The following is a 21,442-nucleotide window of genomic DNA, read 5'->3' on the forward strand; positions in this document are numbered from 1 at the left end:
GAAGGAGTTGGATCAGATGATCTCAAAGGTCTCCTCCAATTCTAGCGAGCACAAGCAGGTTCCAGGGCTGAGTGACCACATCGTTGCCAGATGATGACCCAACTCACCATCTTGCAGACGTTGGGGCAACCTCAAAGAGTGGTCCTTGGAAACTCATAGCCCAGCTGGAGGAGTCAATCTGATGAGAGCCTGGGATCAGAATCCCTTGGGCTTTCTGGGAAAATGAATCACTGGGGCTTTTAAAGCACAGAATGCCAATAGCATCTGTGCCACACCCCACATTTGTTCTATCTGGGCTGGCTCAGGCTGGGGCATGCAGCCAGGAGGCCCTGTGCCCTCCACACATGGCGCCCACCTGGATGGTCCTCCACTCAGCCCTGTCCACAGGCTTGGGATTATATCAACATCGATCCAGAGCTGGACGGGACCTCAATGAACATCTCATGTCCAGACTGCTCATTTTACAAAGGAGGAAACTGAGGCCCAGAGAGGGGATCATAGACACCTTCTATCATAGATCTGTGAAAGGGTAATAGATCTAGGGCTGGAATGGACCCAAAGGGCCATTTGATCCAATCCCCTTATTTTAAAGAAGACCCAGGAAGGCAGGCAGGATTTGAACCCAAGCTCTTTATTTGGTGCTCCTTGGGAGGTTCACTGAAGTCCTAATTGGGTAAGGATCAGTCAATCAACAAGCATTTATTAGGCACCAACTATTCCCTGGGTATTGGGTTTTGTGTGTTTTTGTTGGTATGGGGACTCCGGGATGAGGACATTCCCTTCACCAATGCAGATCGCTATCTTCTCAGCAACATACAGTCTTAGCGCCTTTCCCAGAGCGTAGAGAGGATGCCCAGGGTCACACAGCCAATATGTCTCAGAGGAAGGACTTGAACCCTGGTCTTTGGCTGGGTCTCCTTGCACTATACCATGTTGTCTCTTGGGCGCTGAAGATATTAAAATAAAATGGAAACAGCTCCTGCCCTCAAGGAGCTTACACTCTATTGAGGGGGACATCATATATACATATAAGTATATAAAAACATATATACAAGGTAATTTTGGTGGGGAGGCACCAGTAGCTGGCGGGATCTGGAGTCATTTGGCCTGAGCCCTGAGATACAGCCGGGATTCTAAAAGGTGAAAGCGGGGAGAGAGGCAGTTCCAACCCTGAGAGACAGACAGACAAAGGTGTGGGGGAGGGAAGGGGAATTCCATGAGCCAGTTGGTCTGGGACCGCCATGTTGTGTGAAGGGCAGATTGGAAGGGTGTGAAATGTACAGCAGAAGAATTTGTAATTAATCCTGGAGGCAACAGAGAGCCACCGAAGTTTACTGAGCTAGGAGTAACGTGGCCAGATCCGTGCTCTAGAAATACAACTCGGGACAGATCTACAATTATGTTCTGAGCGTGGGCAATGTGGCCAGCTCTGCAGAAACAGGAGAAGGATGAGAAACAGCCCTGCCCCTGGGAGCTCACAGTCTAGGTGAAGGGGGTGGGGCAGGATAATGCTCCCATAGGTGACACAGTCAGGCAGCCATGTAGGACAGTATATGTAGACTTGGGCTACACAGAATGGAAAGTGATGGGAGTTCTGAGGATGGGGAGTTCACTTTGGGCTGGTGTGCCTACGGAAGGCTTCCTGGAAGAGAATGAGAATGGCGTCTGGTGGTGGTGGTGGGGATAGTGGGGAGGGTGACAAGGAGGAGACTGATCCTGCCAGAACAGACATACTTATGGAGGAGGAGGAGGAGGAGGGAGGAAGAAGGAAAGGAGACAAGGGAGGGAAGGGGGGTGAAGGAGGAGGAGGAGGAGATAAAGAGCAAACTATAGCTTCACTATGATGAGCAAGAGACCCCAGTTACAGAAAAAGAATTTTCTTTTAGGCAATTGAGGTTAAGTGACTTGCCCAGGGTCACACACCTAATAAGTGTCAAGCATTTTGGTCTGAGGCCAGATTTGAACTCAGGTCCTCCTGACTTCAGGGCCTGTGCCCTATCCACTGTACTACCCAGCTGCCCCCAGAAAAAGAATTTTAAAAATTCAGAGGCAGGGCTAAAAGGATATGGTGGAAGGACCCAGGAAGCCTGAATTAGAATATTAGCATTTGAATGGACCCTTGCTTTGCAGAGAAGTGAGGTGGAGGATGGTAAAGGGTCATACAGTCAAGAAAACAGCAAAGCCAGGATTAGAACCCAGGCCTCTTGACCCTAACAACTATTCTGTTGTAGCATAGTGCCTTGCTGGATCAACCTGTGTGACCTCGGCCAACTCACTTCCTTCTCAGGAACTCAGTTTTATTTTCTATCAAATGAAGGAGTAAGAAGAACTGTTAGTGTCTCACTGATAAGCATTTATCAAGCACCCACTACGTGTTAAGTGCCACAGATACAAATTTAGTGAATGAAACAATCCCTACTAACAAGGGATTATATTTTATTAAAATTATCTTGTGTGGACGCATTTGAGAAAGCAACATGGCTTAGTAGATAGGAAGTAGGTTCAAGTCTTATTCCCTGATGCCTTCTGGTTATGTGACCCTGGGTAAGTCACTTCACCTTATCGCTCTAAGCAACTCACTAAGATTATAAATTTCAGAGAGGGGTCCTGCCTACACGGGCAGAAGGAGTTTCTTTATCTGGGAAGACAAATGGCATCAGAAATCCTCTCTCTGTCCCTATTTATGTATTCACTTTGTATATATGTACACGGCACATGTGGTATTCCCCTAGTAAAATGTGAGCTCCCTGGGGGCAGGGAGCTGTCTGTCTGTCTATCCATCCCTCCATCCATCCTTAGAGGACCAGTGACCAGTAAGTCAGCTAGTGAGGGGCTGAGGCTGGCTTTGAACTCACCTATCTGGAATCCAGATCCAGCACACTCCATTCCCTATGTCACTTATCGGTTTCTTAATTTTTGTATTTTGTATCCCTAGCACCTCAAAAAGTGCCTGGTACATAGTAGGTGCTTAATAAATGCCTATTCATTGACAGAGTGAGTGATACTATCTAAGGTGCCTTAGATCTCTGATAGTTCAAAAATCCATAAAAAGAAACAAGCGATGTTTCTCTGTGCGAGGGGTCAGTTCTCAAGGTCTGAGAACAAATCTCCCCGTCCCCACCTCCCCCCCCCCAATAACTATTGTTTACATCATCTATCCCTATCATAGGCACAGAGCTATTCTGATCTCAGACATCAGTTGCCAGTTTCTCGTTTCCCAGATGGAAAAACCAAGGAACTGAATGATCATATGATTTGTCCATTGACAAGTTCAAAGCTGAAATTCCTCCCTCTCAATCGAACTTTTGCCCCCTCTGTCACCTCTATAACAACACCAAGTCTCCAAGAGGCTTTTTTTTCTTAATGAGAATTCCCCCAAGGAGCCGCCTGGTTCTCTCCCCACTCCCTGGCAGTGCTCACTCCCAAAGTTCCCCTCGGCTCCCAGAGCAGCCAGGCTCTGTGCCTGGGCTGTTTCTAATTTAGAGTCTGGCCTGCTTCAGAATACGGCTCCTGCCTGATAGGCGTTCTGCAGATGCCTCTAGCAGCTTCCCAAGTACACAGGACAGGGCTGTTTCTGGAAGTGTGTCAGAAGCCTGCCAGGAGGAAGGCCTGCAGACAATGTTTTGGGTGTAGAGGGACCTGATTTATAGGTGTGGAAAGCTCCAGTTGCAGCTGGGATTATAGGACCCTAGATTTAGAGCTGGGACAAACCTTAGCAGCCATCTAGTACTACCCTCCAATTTTACAGAAAAGTAAACTGAGGCCCAGAGGTGACCCGATTTGGCTAAACGCACACTGAAAACAAGTGTGAAGCTGGGACTCAAGCCCAGGTCCCCCGAGTCCAGTGATACATGGTCATTCCCAATTCTGCGTCTTTGCTCATACTATCCTTTTCCAAGCCTGATTCAAGGCTCACGTCTTTCATGAAATTTCCCTCCACAATGCCAGTTCCACACTGATTTTTCCCTTTCTAAATTCCTACAGCACAAAATCATAGAAGAGACCGTTAAGGTCAGGCCTGAGCCTAATCCTTACCTGAGCAGGAATCCCTTTTCCAACACCCCGAGAGACGGTCATGCAGGCTCCAGGGATGGAGGTCATGAAGACCTCCAGGGATGGAACTCAGCACTTTGTGAAGCTGTCCATTTTACCACTTACATGGAGTTGAAATCTACCTCTCTGCAATTATACCCATTTCTCCTGGTTCTGCTCTTTGAGGCCAAGTAGAAAAAGTTAGTGGTGACAGAAAAACTAGGTTTGAATTTTCTTCTTCTTGAGTAACTCTACTTTAATATAAGCTTCCCCTGTGGTATAAAATGGGCACTCACATACAATCCTTTATGATATTCTGAACTTTACCCCAGATTTTGGACAAGGCTAACTTAACCACAACTGTTTTCTAAAAAGAAGTACCTGTTGGAAACGGCTTGTAGGAAGACTCTCTTCTCTATGCGTATGGAGGAAAGAGGGAACTCACAGAAGGAGAAGTTATCTGCCCCACAGGGTATCAGCTCCAAATCAACTCTGTTCTGGGGAGGCTGTTTTATTTTGTATCCTGACCACCTCATAGCACTGCCCCTAGTTCCTCTGCCTACAACCCCAAGATAGGAGCACTGACTTTGGAATCAGTGGACTTCCGTTCAAAGCCTCAGGCTTCCTATCTGTGTGACTTTGGGTAAGTTATTGAACTTCCTTCCGACATCAATTTTCTTGCATTCAAAATGAAGCCATTGGACCAGAGGACCACTGAGGCTCCATCAAGCTTGAGATTTGTGACCTTAATCGTTGAGAAGCTGCATGGTATAGTGGATAACATGCTGGACTTGGAGCCAGGAAGACATAGGTTCAAATCACTCCTTAGATATTTATCAGTTGTGTGACCTTGGACTTAACTCTTCTGTGCCTTAGTTTCCTCATTTGCAAAATGGGTGGTGGTGGTCTCTAATATCCCCTCCAGCTCTAAATCTATTATTCAAAGATGTATTGGACAGATCAGCCTATATCTTCCCAGATATATCCCTGCCAGTGACAAGGTCTAAGGGTCCTTCAATAAGGAGGGGGAAGTGGGCAGTCCCTTGATATGCTCCTTTCCTCCCCCTCCCAGTGATGCCAGCCTATCTCTGCCAGACACTGAGCTGATCTTCCATCTATCCTTAAGGTTTTGGGTGTGTTTGCAGACTTGGTAGAATTACATGCACTGCAGAAAATCTGTATCCATTTTGTCAGATGATGTTATTTCACCCCCAAACTTGAAAGATGTGTTTTTAAATGGTTGTTAGAGCCATCTACAGCATAACAAGCTCTTGAGATTGAAAGCGACATTAACGCAGCGCCTGATGTTAGAATGAATTAAAAAGTCTCCTTTTTATTTAGGGAACGGTGGCTGGCTTCCATTATGGCGAAGCCGAGATTCTGTCTGGATGTTCTTTTGTTCAAAAACATACCAGTTTCCAACCGAGAGCACTCACTCTGGCCAGATTAAACTTTCCTGATGGCTTTTTTTTTTTTCCCTTTCTGGTTTTGTTTTCTAGAAGGAGGAGGGGAAAAAAAAAACACCATTCAGATATAGCTGGCCTCCTTCATAACCAGAGCAGCCTCACATAATTAAAGATAATTGTCAGGTTCCTAATACCTTTATAATTACCACTGCAACTCCTCAGCTTCTAATGTAAATGATTTAAATAATTCAGGATGAAAGGCAGAGTATACACTTTGCAATGGGAATGGCCCCTCCCTCCCATCCGTAGAGAAGCAAAAGTCCTCAGCAGGACTGGAAGAAAAATAGGACTGTGGGCGCACTTACAGGCTGACGCTTGGAAGCTCAATACCTATTTCCCATGTCATTCTAAGGCTTCTCTCCCAACCCCCAAGGCATTTAATTCCATTTCCTGGTATTCTGACCCATAGTCAGGCCATAAAACATATTTATGTCCCTATTGAAATACTCTGCAATGAAATGGGCAATTGGTGGGGTCCTCTGGCTTCCTACTTGAGCCTTCTCATAGACTGGTCTTGTTTAGACCAAAAGAGAATTAATTGTCTGCTTCAAACAAAGTCAGGGGGCCCTGATTCATCAGGGCAAATCCTGACCTTGACCTGCCCTAATGGCAGGCCTGGCTTCCTGCCTCCACAGTCCTGTTTGGCAGCTCTCGGTCAGGCTATGGACCCTAGGTGCCAAGGTTCTTAGCTCTTTGCGTCCATGATTGCTTTGGCAGCCCTCTCTCCCGTGGATGATGGACTCTGAGACGAGGCTGCAAGCGGGGGGCATCATGTGGTGGTAGTGGGGGTGAGGGGGCTGCTATTCCTAGAGCCCATAGCTGACAGTTGGTGTGGGTGGTATAGATGCCAGGTATTCTTATACTTGTTCTTACCAGCTATTTGGCCCTAGGTAAGTCATCAGCTTCTTTGGGCTCCAGTTTTTTCCCACTGATAGAATAAGGGATTTGGACTCTAAAGTCCCTTTGGGCTCTAAATCTATGACCTGATGAGTTTTTGTCCTTGAACCCCTAGTCCTGGACGGGGTGTGCCTGCTGCCAGACTTCCCTGACGGTCATTATTTCTTTGCTTTAATTTTTGCCACTTGCCCCCTGGCAGAAGCTTGCAAGCAAACATGCATTAAGTGCCCTCTATGTACTAGGCACTGTGCTAGGGTCTGAAGACACAAACACAAAAGTCAAACGGTCCTCACCCTCAAGGGGCTCATATTCCATAGGGCGATACACCACACACACACACATATCCCCTTAGAAACAGGGCCTCCCCAACGTCTTCATGCAGGCCTGTTAGCTATCAGAGCTCATAGCTTCACTAGGACTTGGGGACACCTTGTCTCAATACAAAACTACCTCATGTGTCTGCCTGCCGAGACCCTCCCCAGAAGGATTCCTCTTGACGCTACATACTTGCCTTCATGTCACCTGTAGCCAAAATTCCTGAATGCTCTAACCACCTGCCCAGACTTCCTCCTCTTCCCCACAGCTGGGACGCTCCCGGATCGTCGGCCCTTCCAAGTCAAGCCTCTCTGTCTAGTCCCAATTCCAGGCCATTTTCTGGTCTCCTTTGTCCTGCTGCTTCCCAGCTCCCAGGACTGACCACTATAAGTTCGTAAGACTCCCAGGTCGAAAGGCTACAGCTTCCGTCCCTCCTCTCTCCCGTTTGTTTCCTTCGACTTTCAGGTCTAAAGAGGCCCCTCTCGAGGGTAACCCTGGGAAGCGGAGCCTTTTGATCTGACATTAACAACTGAAAACAAGGATTAGTTGCATGTCTGCAGAGAGGCGTTGGGGGAAGGAGACGCAGGAGAAAATATGTGGCAGGGGTGGGGAGGAGGAAAGGGTAAGAAGAAGGGACTCGCTTCTCCTCCTCCGGTACCCCTGGGCATTCAGAGATAAGTCAAGTTCCAGGGCTCAGTAACAATCTGCAGGTTAAATGACTGAAGGAAGGGAAGTGAGACTCTAAATGAAGCCGGGTCCCAGTTGCCTCCAAACCCCTCACTAGTTCCCCGGGGGGCGCTGATGGAGCCTCCACCCATGCATGGTGCCAGGGGGCTTCAGTCCACACAGGATCCAGAAGGAGGGCTAGAAGGAGGGGCTCTCTAGTCCATCCCCACTCATTTTACAGAGGAGGAAACTGAGGCTCAAGGTAACCTATACTCAGAGGTAGAATTTGAACCTGAGCTCTACAACTCCAGAGCCAGGGCTTTCCTATTATACCACATGGCATCATCATTTTTTTTTTTAACCACTGAGCACTATGACCCAGATCTCTATGTAAGCTCCCTGAGGGCAGGGTTTGTCCCTGTATCTCTAGCGTCTAGCACAGAGCCTGGCACACAGTAGGAGCTTAATTTAATGTATGATCACAATGTGTGTATGTCACAATCAGATTCACAATCCATCCCCATCATTGCCTGATACTTTCAGCAAGGACAAGAGGCAGAATAAACACTAGAGTAGCCCAGTGCCATCAGAGAGCCAACAGTGGGGTTGTTTTAAAGTGGATTTTGCCTGTCAATGTATCCAAGAAGGAAGAAAAAAGTGTGCAATACAGCTAGGGAGAAAGACAGAGGAGAGGAGAAGAAGAGAGAGAGAGACAGAAATAGACACGGAGACAGAGGTAGACAGAGGCAGGCAGGCAGACAGTGCTTTATTTTCTTGTATCAAGGCAAAGATTTTTTTGGAAACGGGTACTTGGCATAAGTCAGGATCTAAGTCTCTAAGGAGGGGAGAGAAGCCCATCTCTGATAATAATAGCAATCACTAACATTTATGTAATGCTTTGAGGTTCAGGGTTATCTTAGTTAATCCTCAAAACAACCCTGTGAAGTAGATGCTATTATTATCCTCATTTTACAGATGGGGAAACTAAAGTTGGGAGGTTAAGTGATTAATCCAGGGTCACACAGTCAGTAAACAGGCAGGGCAGGATTTGAATCCAGGTCTTCCTGACTGCAAGTCCAACACTCTATCATTATATCACAATGCACACTTGTTGATTTCCTATATTCAGAAGTCTGTGATAAGTACCGGAAATTCTAGAATATGGAGTCTGATCAAACCTAAATCCTCTATGCTTCGCGCGGTGCCTGGTATATAGTAAAGACTTAACGTATCGATTGATTTGATTAAAACTTAAGGAAGGTAAGATGTATTCTACAGGCTTAAAGTTGTAGGATACATATGAATGTTAGGTAGGTATGTATGTATGCTTCTAGGCTGATAAGCATGTTTGGAAGACATCTGTAACAACTGAGGCACCAAGGTGGTATAGCAAGATAGAATCTGGGCTTGAAATCAGGAAGACTCGAGTTCAAATCCTGCCTTAGTCACTGACTAGCCCAGAGCAAGTCATTAGACTTCTCTGTATAATGGGGATAATAACAGCACTTCTTCCACCGAGTTGGTTGTGAGATCAAATGAGATAATGTATGTAAAGTGCTTTGTAAACCTTAAAAGAACTATATAAAGGTGACTTCTTATTCACTAGGTCCTGGATGTGAAGGTCTAACAGAGGATGGCAGAGGACTGGGACCCTGAGAAGCTAAACACTGGACCCAGGGCCAAGGTCTCTAATGCACTCTAATTTACAATCTAATTTCTAATTTACAATGGACATGGAGCAAATTGAGAAAGTCAAAGGGTCCCTGGTTTGTATGAGGTTCTGGGTTGTACAAAGTTGTCATCTGTGTGCCTGGGCTGACTAGCATGTTGTGATGATAACTGGGAAAGCTGTTCTCCAAAGGTCTTGATGAATGTCTGACATAAAAGCTCAGAGGAAGGCTGGAAACCTGAGGGAGTGGGGAGTGTACGGGCGGTGGGGCTGAGTGCTGGACTCAGGACCAGCTACTTCCTAATCTACTTTCTCTGACCGCTCCATCACCCAAGGTCCAAGTCTCCTTCGCGTCAGATCACCTTTCTGTGACAGGGAAGAGAATGCTTGCACCCAAGTTTCATCATCAAAGAAAAAGAGATAGTAACGCTGACCTCCTACCCAGGGACCAGCAGAGACTGGCTAATTAGCTAGCCATGGACTGAAAAGGGCCTGGCCAATTAGCACCACTGGGGCCCTAGTGATGAGAAGCTCCCAAGTGGATAGACATCTTTCTATTCTGGCTGCAGGGAGCACTGTCAGTCAGGTCTTCATATTTCTGCATCACACTTATGTGAGGTGTTGTGAAAGACACTGGGATGAGTGTCAACTCCCTGTGGAGCTGACAGTGTAGTTTAGTGGGGGAGAAAAGAAATATGCAATGAAATGTTACTTGAGACAAAAGATGTCACAATCCCAGTCACGGCTAAGTAACAGATTTTTGGGCTCTAGCATATGGTCTGTTTTTTGTAAAGGTACCATGGTGTTTAGAAATATGTATACTCTCTAATGTTCCCATTTAGAAGATGCCACATCTTTTCATTAAAGAAAAGGCTAAAGGAGATTACAAGAAGGCAAGATCATTATAGGTATAGTCAAGAAGACTCCATGAAAGAGGAAAGATTTGAGCAGGGTCTTGAATGAGGGATAAGATCATACAAAGAATTCTAGCAAGGCATTCCAGGTAGATAAAAAGTCCAAAAAGTACAAGAAATATTCAAGGATAGCATGGTAAGGTGTAGTGGGAGGTAAGGCTGGAAAGAAAGTTGGGACTCAATGTGGAAGGCTTTGAATACTAGATTATGGTGTTTGACTTTTTCTTCTAGGTGAGAGGTTTGTTTTTTTAAATATTGTATATTTTTATTTATTTTGCTAAACATTTCCCAATTATATTTTTTCTTTGAACCTCTAGAGAGTTAGATCAGCATAGTAGGAAAAAAACCCCAAGAAAAATAAAGAAAGTGAAGAAAAAGTATCTTTCAGTCTCTATCAGTTCTTTCTCTGGAGATGGACAGCACCTTTCATTATAAATCCTACTGAATTGTCTTGGACCATTGTATTGTTAAGAATAGCCAAGTTATTCATAGTAGATCATCATACAATATCGCTGATACTGAAAACAATGCTCTCTAGATGCTGCTCATTTCACTTTGCATCAGTTCACGTAACTGTCTTTCCATGTTTTTCTGAGAGCATCCAGCTCGTCATTTCTTAAAGCAGAGTAGTATTCCATCACAATGATACACAATTTCTTCAGCCATTCCCCTACTGATGGGCATCTCAATTTCCAATTCTTTGCCACTGCTAAAAGAGCTGCTATAAATATTTTTGTACACATAGGTTCTTTTCCCTTGTATTTTTTATCTCTTTAGGATACAGACCTAGTAGTGGTATTGGTTGGTCAAAGGGTACACATGGTTTTGTAGTGCTTTGAGTAGTTCCAAATTGCTTTCCAGAATGGTTGAATCAGTATACAACTTCACCAATAGTACATCAGTGTTTTAATTTTCTCACCTCCCCTCCAACATCTGTTATTTTCCTTTTCTGTCATATTAGCCAATCTGACAGAAGTGAGATAGCAGCTCAGAGTTGTATTAATTTGCATTTCTCTCATCAATAGCGATTTAGAGCATTTTTTCATATGACTATAGATAGCTTTGATTACTTTGTCTGAAAACTGCCTTTGGCCAATTTATCAATTGAGAAATGGCTCTTATTTCTCTAAATTTGACTCCATTTTCTATGTTTGAGAAATGGAGTTTTTCATCAGAGAAATTCATTGTCAATTTTTTTTAGATAATCATACCATCACATTCAACTCACACTCTGCTTTCTGTCTATGTATATACTCTAACTGCCCTAAAAATGAGTAAGTTTTTAGGATTTATAAATATCATTTTTCCATGTAGGAATATAAACAGTTTAACCTTATCAAATCCCTTATGCTTGCTCTTTCCTGTTTACCTTTTTATGCTTCTCTTGTATCTTGTCTTTGAAAGTTAAATTTTCTATTCAGCTCTGGTCTTTTCATCAGGAATGCTTCAAAGTCCTCTGTTTCACTGAATATCCAGTTTTGCTGGCTAGGTGATTCTTAGTTGCAAAAGAGCTCTTTTGTACTCTGGAATCACATATTCCAAGCCCTGTGATTCTTTAATGTAGAACCTGCTGAATCTTCTATTGTCCTGACTGTGGTGCCACCATATTGAATTGTTTCTTTCTGGCTGCTTGCAGTACTTTCTCCCTGATCTGGGAGGTCTGGAATTTGGCTATCATATTCCTGGGAGTTTTCATTTTGGGATCTGTTTCAGGAGGTGATTGGTGGATTCTTTCAATTTTTATTTTAACCTCTGGCTCTAGAATATCAGGGCAGTTTTCTTTGATAATTTCTTAAAAGATGATGTCCAGGCTCTTTTTTTTTTTTTTGATCATGACTTTCAGGTATCCAGTAATAATTAAATTCTCTCTCCTGGATCTATTTTCCAGGTCAGCTGCTTTTCATTTTTATTTCTTCTATTTTTTCATTATTTTGATTTTGTTTGATTGTTTCTTGATGTCTCATAAAGTCATTAGCTTCCACTTGCCCAATTCTAAGTTTTAAGGAATTAGTTTCTTTAATGAGCTTCTGTACTTCCTTTTCCATTTGGCCAATTCTCCTTTTTAAGGAGTCCTTCTCTTAAGTGAATTTTTGTATATCTTTTTCCATTTGGCCAATTCTGCTTTTCAAGGCATTCTTCTCTTTACTGGATTTTTATGTCTCTCTTATTGTTTGACCTACTCTGTTTTTTAAAGTGTTATTTTCTTCAGCATTTTTTTGTGCCTCTTTTACCAAGCTGTTGACTCTTTTTTCATGATTTTCTTGCATCACTCTTACTTCTCTTCCCAATTTTTTCCTCTACCTCTCTTACTTGATTTTTAAAATCCTTTTTGAGCTCATCCATGGCCTGAAGCCAATCCATATTTTTTCTTTGAGATGCTTTGGATGCAGAAATTTTGACTTTGTTGTCTTCTTCTGAGTGTGTGTTTTGATCTTCCTTGTCATCATAATAACTTTCAACAGCCAGAATTTTTTTCTGTTGTTTGCTCATTTCTCAGTCTATTTCTTTTCTTTTCTTTTCTTTTTTGATGAGGCAATCAGGGTTAAGTGACTTGCCCAGGGTCACACAGCTAGTAAGTGTCAAGTGTAAGTGAACTCAGGTCCTCCTGACTCCAAGGTCAGAGCTCTATCCACTGTGCCACCTAGCTGCCCCTCTCAGTCTATTTCTTGACTTTTAACTCTTTGCTACAGTGGGGCTCTGCTTCCCAAGTGGAGGGGGCATTGTCTCAAGCTTTAGGTTTTTTTGTGCAGCTGTTTTCAGGGGTAATTCTGGGGACCTGTAAGTTTTGGGCTCTTGCAAGGTGGTATGATTCAGAGAGAGGTGTGTTTACTACTCTCCTGTACTGTGCACCGGTTTGTAGAATGACCCCAAGCACTCTTTTCCACCCTGGAACTGTGACCAGGGTCCCTGCTCCTCTCTGGCCCCAAGCTCTGCTGTGCCAGTGCTCCTCCTCGCACTGGGACTAAGACCCAGGAATGCGACTCAGATCCAAGAATAGGCAACGCAGCAGAGCTCTGCCCCTGATGCCAGCCAAGGGACCCTTGTCATCTCCTGGTCAGTTGTTTGACCCCCTTACCATTTGTGGGCTGAGAGGCCTGGAAACTGCCACTGCTGCCACTGATTCAGTCGCCCCAAGGCCTGCTCCTGATATGCTGGGGTCCGCTCTCTGCTGCTACGGCCTGCACTGGACTGTGGGACTCTCTCACCCTGGTGTGACAGACCTTTCCTGCCGGCCTTCCAAGTTGTCTTGGGCTGGAAATTTGTTTCCCTTTTTTTGTGGGTTATGCTGCTCTAGAATTTATTTTAGAGTCACTATTTAAAGGTATTTGGAGGAGTTTGGGGGAGAGCTCAGGTGAGTCCCTGCCTTTACTCCACCATCTTAGCGCCTCCTCAGTTAGAGGCTCTTAAAATAAGGTCCACGAACTTGTTTAAAAATTTTCTTTTGATAATTATATTTCAGTATCATACAATTCTTTGTAAGCCTATGTATTTTATTTTATGTATTTAAAAACACACTGAGAAAGGATGTGTAGGCTTCACCAGACTGCCAAAGGGGTCTAAAGACAAAAACAACTGAAGAACCCCAGCTCTAGGTATGGGGACACACTGGAAGCATAGCAGAGCCGTGACAAAAAGCAGGGTATTAGGAAAGTTAATAATCAATCTGGAGCTGCTGCTGCTTCTCAAACCATCAGAGCACATTATCAGAAGGCACTTTAAAGAGGATCCAGCCATGAGATCACGGACCACAGATTTAGGGCTGGAAGGGACCTCAGAGGTCACCTAGTCTGACCCTCTTATTTTACCAGTGAGGAAACTGAGGCCCAGAGATGTTAAGTGACTTAACTGAGATCACTGGACCTGGAATCAGAAAGAACAGAATTCAAATCTAGCCTCGGATGCTTACTAGCTGTGTGACCTTGGGTAAGTCACTTAACAACTGTCCCAATTTTCTCATCTGTAAAATGGGAATAATAATAGCACCTACATCCCAGAGTTGTTGTGAGGATCAAATGAGATAATATTTTGTAAAGCATTTTGCAGATCTTAAGGCAGTTATGTATCTGCTGCTATTATTATACTTCTTGTCTCTTATACTGATGCCCACAAAACAATTAGCAGGGTATTGCCAGTGAAATGCTAAATATGGTTCTATAAAACAAGTGGCACAGAAAATAAGATCTGTGCATATTTGGAAAGGGTGGAGATCAATATGGACTTAGGTAGCAGGCATCCTGGGAGAGATGGGACTTAATGACTACAAGAAAGCTCAGGGTGGTTATAAGGAAGGATATTTGAAAAGATTTGGGGGTCCTTAGAGATCACTTCATCCAGCCCCTTACTTTATGGAGATGAAAGCTGAAGCCCACAGAGCTTAAATGGGATCATAGACTCATAAATCTAGAGCTGGAAGGGACCTCAGAGACACCCCCCCCCCATTTTTACAGATGAGGAAACTGAGGCCCAGAGAGAAAGCTACTTGTCTAAGGCCACAGATGGGTAAACAGCAGTGCCAGGAGTTGAATTCAGGTCTCCTGACTAAATAACTGAGCCTTTTCCTGGTGTTTCCAGTATCACCAGACTGCCTCCACCATTGTGTTTCCACGAAACTGCAAAGGAAGACACACTACTCAAATGTTCCAAGGAGAAACTGCTCTGTCCCTGACAGGGTAATTCTGGCCAAAGGAAGTAAGCAACGTTGGTGGAAAGAGGACCTCTCTGGGACACAGATGTCCTGTTCTATCCACTGCTCAGCCCGAGTGATCCCCAGGCAAGTCACTGTGCCTCAGTTTCTCCCTTTGTGACACAGGGGCAAACCTTATCTTCTCACCTCCTGTACTGAGGCTGCTTATTGAAGCATTGTTATTGGAAAGGATTTCTAGTCTTTGTCTGCTTTACCCCAGGGGCTCTGCCCTGCCCCAGTCCTCAGCCCCCTGACAAAGCAACGAGGAATTCAACACAACCTTCCACCCTCTCCTAGCTCTCACCTCCATGAGGAGAGAGGTGGCCCTGAGCTAAAGAATGTATTAAGTACAGGAACTGTTCCAGCTGAGCACCAGCCCCGTACACCCGAGGCCCCCATCTGTCACCATTCATTTCCACTGGGAGCCCACAGTTGGCTCTGACAGCTCCCTGGCCCGTTTCTCCCAGGCCTCTAGCTCCAGGGAACAGATCAAAAGCCAGTTTCTGTCTTCAGCTCCATCCCTGTGGGCAGTTGGGCAGGGCTGCCTCCTTTGTGCAAAGGGCTCCACCCGGGGCGTGTCTGCAGAAAGGCAATCCATCTCTCAGAGAGAACATGAAATGAGGCCATGGAGAAGGAGCTGGCCCAGCGCTCCGCCCGAGACTGGGTGGTTTGCTTTTGGTTTTGAGTGAGTCTGTCCTGGCCCCACACATTTGTCTTCCACACAACCCAAGACAGTAGTTTACTCTGTTTCTCTGCCTTCACACAAGAACAATCCAAGTTGTCATCCCACTGTGTGTAACAGTAGGTACTTAATGAATGCTTACTGATTGGAAACACTGTGCTGTCAGGCTATGTGTGCAGACATCAAACCCTGGAAAACTACAGAACCTCCTAGACTAGGATCCATCCCTATCCACAGGTTATAGGATCATCGATTTCCGGCTGGAAGGGACCTCAAAGGCCATTTAATCCAACAGTCTTACAGTGGGGGAAACTGAGGCCCAGAGAGCTTAAGTTCATAGGATTCAAGATCTGGAGCTTTAAGGTAACTTAGAAGCCACTGAATCCAACCTCTGTTACATAGAGGCCTATTGATTCAAGGCTGAAAGGGACTTTAGGGGCCATCTCGCCCAACCCCCTCATTCATTCATTCAATCATTCATTCATTTATTGGTGAGGCAGTTGGGGTTAAGTGATTTGCCCAGAGTCACACAGCTAGTGAGTGTTATGTATCTGAGGCCAGATTTGTCCTCCTGACTCCAGGGCTAGTGCTCTATCCACTGCGCCACCTAGCTGTGCCACCCAATCCCCTCCTTTAGAGAAGAAGAAACTGCAGTCCATGGAACCAGAGTAGCCTGGGATTTGAATGCAGCTCCAGGTTCTGTGATCTTTCCCTGGACGTGTGCAAGGCTCCTCTGAAAGCCCTAACATGGTGGCCCTCAACCTGTGAGACGCAGACACCTGGGGGGTCTGAAGGGAACAGAAGAAGGGATGAGATACTTGTGGGGGGCCCCGAAGATCCAGACGTCCAATTTCTGAAAGCTGCCAAACAGCCCCAGCCATCTCGTTAAATGACTCAGTATAATAAATAAGTAAACGTCCAAGGATGAATAAAGAATTGTCTCACACCACACACGGATTCCTATTTATCAAACATAGGTAGATGCTGCTATGATTAATAAAACATACACTCAGTTAAAAGCCTTGCTGAATTTACAGTAGCTTTGTATTACCCTCTGTTTTTTTTGATCAACGCATCCTAACAGGACAGCTATCACCATGCCGAGATCGCCATGTGATGCTTTGACGGTATAATGGGCCCACGTTACCATCTCCAAGCAATCGCTATTGGGGAGTGAGGCAGAGTTGGGGGGGGTGGGGTAACTTCTTAGAATTCTAGGATCCAGAGTTGGAAGGGTCTCAGAGCCCACCTGGTCTAATTCCCTCATTGCACAGATGAGGGAACTGAGGTCCAGACCTGCTCAGCATCACCCAGGGAAATGACAGGAGAGGAATATGAATCTGGGTCTAAAGCTCCTTCCCCAGTATCATACTCTACCTCTTCACAACAATCAGGGACATGCCTTTTAATATCACCTGTCACTAAACTAAGGTCAGTTTGACCTGGAGGCAGAGTGTGTAATGCCCCTCACCGCAGAGTCTGAAATCCCCTTATTAGATCTTCCATCACCGGATGGAAGATTCCATTAGATGAGATTCTGCCATTAGCTATTTATTCTCTTGTGCGACGCCTTTCAGAATGGGAAACAATCCAGTAACTCTTGCACCAACCAATCTCCAGTGTCCCCTGTGTGCCCTGCTCTGGGAGGGCCCTGGACGCAGATGGCTCTGTGGGGTCCCCTAGAAGGGGTTCCACTGGCTGGGGAATGGTGGCTCGGGCTCCCCAAAGGTGTGTTAGCTGGGGTCACTTACCATCAAAGTTACGAGCTGAGTGCTGAGCATCACCTGCATGGAACGGCTGGTCTCCCGGAGGGCCCCCTCCAACTCGCTGCGACTCCGGTTGGCAAAGTTCTCCTCCATCTCACTGGTGCAGCAGGTGTAGCCCTGTGGGCAGATCCTCAGGTGCTCACCTGGAAAAGGGGAAAACAGAGATGAGCAGGGCAGCTGAATGGTTGCAGGGCTGGGGGACAGTGGCTGAGCTGGTCTGTGGACAGTTCTCTGACTGCACATTACAAAGACAGGCACAGGAGTGATTGGGGGGCTGGAGATGGGCTGCAGGGACGGAACGCTCTGGACCGGAGGAGCTGAGGGGCACTGGACCTTGGGGGCCATACCCTCAGAGTCCAACGTGCCAGAGGACAGCCAGGGGATGTGGAAGAGGCAGCTGCTGGGGGATGACACAATACCCGGGTATGATGCCTCAAAGGTGATCAAAAGAGTCAACCAATCCACAAACATTTATAGGGGCCTAGTATGTGCCAGGCCCTGCGGGTACTAGAGACAGAGACAGCAGAGTCCCTGACCTCAGGGAGTTTATATTCTAACGGCGGACACAATCTATACCTAGTATACACAATGACTGCAAAGTAGTTTTGGGAAGGAGGCTGCCGGGAGCTTGGGGATCAGGGAAGGTTCTTTGGGCCTCAGTTTCCTCATCAGCAAAATAAGAGGGTGAACTTGCTGGCCCCTGAGGTCCCTTCTAGAGCTACAAGATCGAATCCTAAGCCCCTAGAAGCTGGTACTTGAACTGAGATTGAAGGGAGCCAGGGAAGCTGAGTGTTGGAGATAAGGGGATGAGGTGTTCTAGGCATGGGGGGACAGCCAGAGCAAAGGAAGTACAGGAACAGGACATGGAGGGTCATGGGTAACAAGCAGGTCAGCACAGTGGAACCACAGAGTGAATTAAGAATAATGTGTAAGAAGACTAGAAAGGTATTAAGAGACCTGGTTAAAGAGACCACCAAATAGGGAGGAAAGTAGGGGGCATGGGTCCCCCAAGGTTTTAATTTGGTCTTGAATACTAACAACCTTTGAGACCCAAATCCCAAGTTTCCTCATACATCCATTCATGTTGAGTAAGTTCCCCTTCTACCTCGCATCTTGTGATCGCCTCGAGTTAGAGGCAAGGAGAGGGATTATAAGAGCAGAGAAAAGGAAGATGGCAGTGCACATCGAATTCAGAACAGGGAGAGATGGTGGGTGATCACTGGGCACTGTGTCCCAAACCTGTCCAGGGAACAAGGGCCTCTCATCCGAGATATTGGGTCCTGGGTGTTTGGTCTGGAACATCCAAAATGTGAAGGACCATTTGACGGGTTACCATGGCTTGACAGAAATAGAACAAGATTCTAGATGTTGGGACCTTTGAGATCCTCTGGCCTAGGATCTTTGTTTTGCACATGGAGAAGCTGAGGCCAGGAGAAGTTAAACCCAGTTAAGAAGTAAGCATACTAGACTTGGAAATGACAGACTTGGGTTTGAATCCAAGCACTGATCCTAGCTGTATGAACTTTGGCAAATCACTACTTCTCTGGGACTCAGTTTCCTCAACTGTAAAATCTGGGGATTGGATTAGCTGAGCTCTAAACTCCCTATCAGTTCTAAACTCCATGATCCTTAGTTCCCAAAGCATCCACTCTGGCAGGAAGGGCTGTTTAATACCAATCTTTCCACCAGTTCACATTGTTAGATTTAGAGGTGACGTTTCTCAGATTTTTTCCTTGAAAACTACATTTTCTTGGTACTTTATGGAACTCAAGACAGAAGTTGGGGTTCACATATGTGGGAACCTTGGACCAGGACAGGGTGCTCCTGTTATGAGAAGGAATTGAAATTCATTGTCCTGGTCCTTCAACATGAATGTCACCCACCTCGGCCAGGCACAGGATGGCTGTACTGGAAGGCCTGAGGTACTTCAGCTGAAAAGGCAACAGAAACCCCCAGGCAACTGTCAGAGCAACTGCTGCTAGGGACCCTTCCTAGCAGTGAAAAATGTGAACTCCCAAGGGCTCTTTAGCTCTCTGGGGGACTGACCAGTCTACTCAGCCACGAGCCCACCTTATTCCTTGATGCTTTGCCCAAGGGCGACATGAACCAGGGGCCCAAGACTAGCCAGCCCTAGTGGGTTAGGGATCAATGACGTCATCAGGGAGGGTCTGGAGCCAATGAGCTCCCTATAGGGACTTGGCCACATGGGGAGGGAAGGCCCTCTTCCTTCACATTCACTCTCCCAGTGATTTCATTGTCTCCCATGGGTTCAATTATCACCTCTATGCAGATGACTCTCACACACCGGGTCATAAAAACTGGAGCTAGGAAGGATCTCGGAGGCCGTGTATTCCAATCCCCCACTTTACAGATTTCACAGCCCTAATCTCATCCCTGAATGTCAGACCTGCATCTCCAATCGACTGCTGGGCTTTGATTTTCATCTGCAAGTTCCAACAGCTTGTCCGACTGAAAATCTGGACAATGGAACTCATTGTCTTTCCCGTCAAAGTCGCTTGCTTTTTCTCCATATTTTCTCTTTTTGTTTATGATGCCACCATCCTCCTGGGCACCCAAGTTCAAACCCTCAAAGTCACTTTTTCCTTCTTTCTGCCTTTTCCCATGGGTTGGCCCATCCTGTTGATCCCACCTGCACAAACCTTCCCATCGGTCCCCTTCTTGGCCCTCCATTGCTGTCACTTGATAGGTCCCCATCGGCCCACCTTGGACCGCTGCATTTGTCCTCCTAACTGGTCTCCTTACTTCCAATCTCCATAGATTATAACCTAAGTTTTATATATATATATGTATATATATATATAGTCAATTTAATTTTATTCAACAAATCTGCTCTCCCTCTACCCCTTCTAAGTGCACTTCCTCTAAGGCAAAGATTATTAATGTGGGGTCTGTGCACTCGTCTTGAAAAACAGTTCGATAATTGTACTTCCAAGCAATTCATTTCCTTTGTAAACTCACCTATTTTATTTTATGCACTTACAAACACTTTTCTGAGACGGGGTGCACAGCCTTCACCAAAGAGCCCAAGAAGCGCATGACATGACGAGAGTGAAGAATCCTGGGCGCTCAGGTGACTTTCCTTTTTCACTGTCTCATAGGTTGGACATAGTCACTGACATGCTGTCTTTCCCCTTTGAATGTGAGCTCTGTGAGGCTGGGGACCACATCCTCACCTCAGTATCCTGGGCGGTGACACAGTACAAGCATTAATGAATGCTTATTGACTGTCTCATGAGGTTATTCTGGCTGCTGAGTAAAGGACAGATGGGAGACTAGAGACACTGGGGACATGGGGACCAGTTAAGTGACATTGTCTCCCTGCTCAAAAACCTTCCATATTGTCTATAACTGCCATACTGCCTACAACCTCCATATTGCTTATAGGAAAGAATTTGAATTCAGCCTGGCATTCAGAGCTTTCTCGAATCCAGGAGCTAGAAGGGGATTCACAGATCATCTGGTTTAACGCTCTCATTTAACAGTCAAGGAAACTGAAGCCCAAGGAGGTAAAGTCATACAGGTAGTAAGTAGGATTTGAACCCAGGCCTCTGACTTGCAGGGCAACAGAAGGGGCCTGGGAGCCCAGGTTTCCCGATTCTAAATCTAGTTCTCATTCTGCCATACCATGCTGTCTCTTTAGATGTCTTAGCTGTACACTTAATAGTGCTGATATGAAATATTAATTTGAATCCACCATTTAATGCAAAAAAAATTTTTTTAAGGGAAAAAGGACCAGGCATTATTCTTGCCTCAAGAAAACTGTGAGGGGGTGCCTAAGCTCAGGCCCTACCAGAGTGAGAGTCGAGGACAAGTGGGCCCAGGCCCCATCCCCATCCCAGGCTCTTCTCCCCAGCCCTCTCATGCTGGCCCCCACCCACCCATGCTGCTGGGTAGCAGCTACTCATCGAAGGACTGGTGATGCCTGACCTGCCATGTGCATCCTGTTTATACCCTGGCCAAAGGATCCACCTTGCCGATCGGCAGGCTAATACAGAGGTCTGTTTGCTGGCCTCCAGCTGGCCATCCCACGGGCCACCAGCCTCCAAACCCAAGGTCCAAACCGCATGTGAGATGCACCTCCCCATCCCCAGCAGCCCCCACTTGTCAAGCAGTATCAAGAGCAAGGCGGTGGTCAGCCGGGTAACATGTAACGAGTGGGCCCAGCACGGAGGCTGAGTCAGTGTTTCCATCATTAACTCTCATTCTAGGGAACAGCCGAGGTGGGGGAGGCCCCTAGAACCAGCCATAACGAGGCATTTCAGGCCATAATTTGGCAGGAACAGCTCTGAAAGGAGGAAGGGGAGTTATTTTAATAGTAAAAACATGATGA

At 45.9% G+C, this 21,442-nt stretch overlaps 1 protein-coding gene across 1 annotated transcript in view; it reads right to left on the reverse strand.

Annotated features, from left to right (window-relative positions):
* LOC144457604 (uncharacterized) overlaps positions 1–21,442 on the reverse strand; it is a 191,428-nt gene that overhangs the window by 39,029 nt on the left and 130,957 nt on the right. The window contains exon 4 of the mRNA XM_078155434.1: positions 17,077–17,234. Within this exon, the coding sequence (XP_078011560.1) occupies positions 17,077–17,234 (158 nt within the window). The remainder of the gene's footprint in view (positions 1–17,076; positions 17,235–21,442) is intronic.

Source organism: Phascolarctos cinereus, unplaced genomic scaffold, assembly GCF_003287225.1.
Source record: "Phascolarctos cinereus isolate Bilbo 61053 unplaced genomic scaffold, phaCin_HiC Scaffold_5;HRSCAF=322, whole genome shotgun sequence".
NCBI lineage: Eukaryota > Metazoa > Chordata > Mammalia > Diprotodontia > Phascolarctidae > Phascolarctos > Phascolarctos cinereus.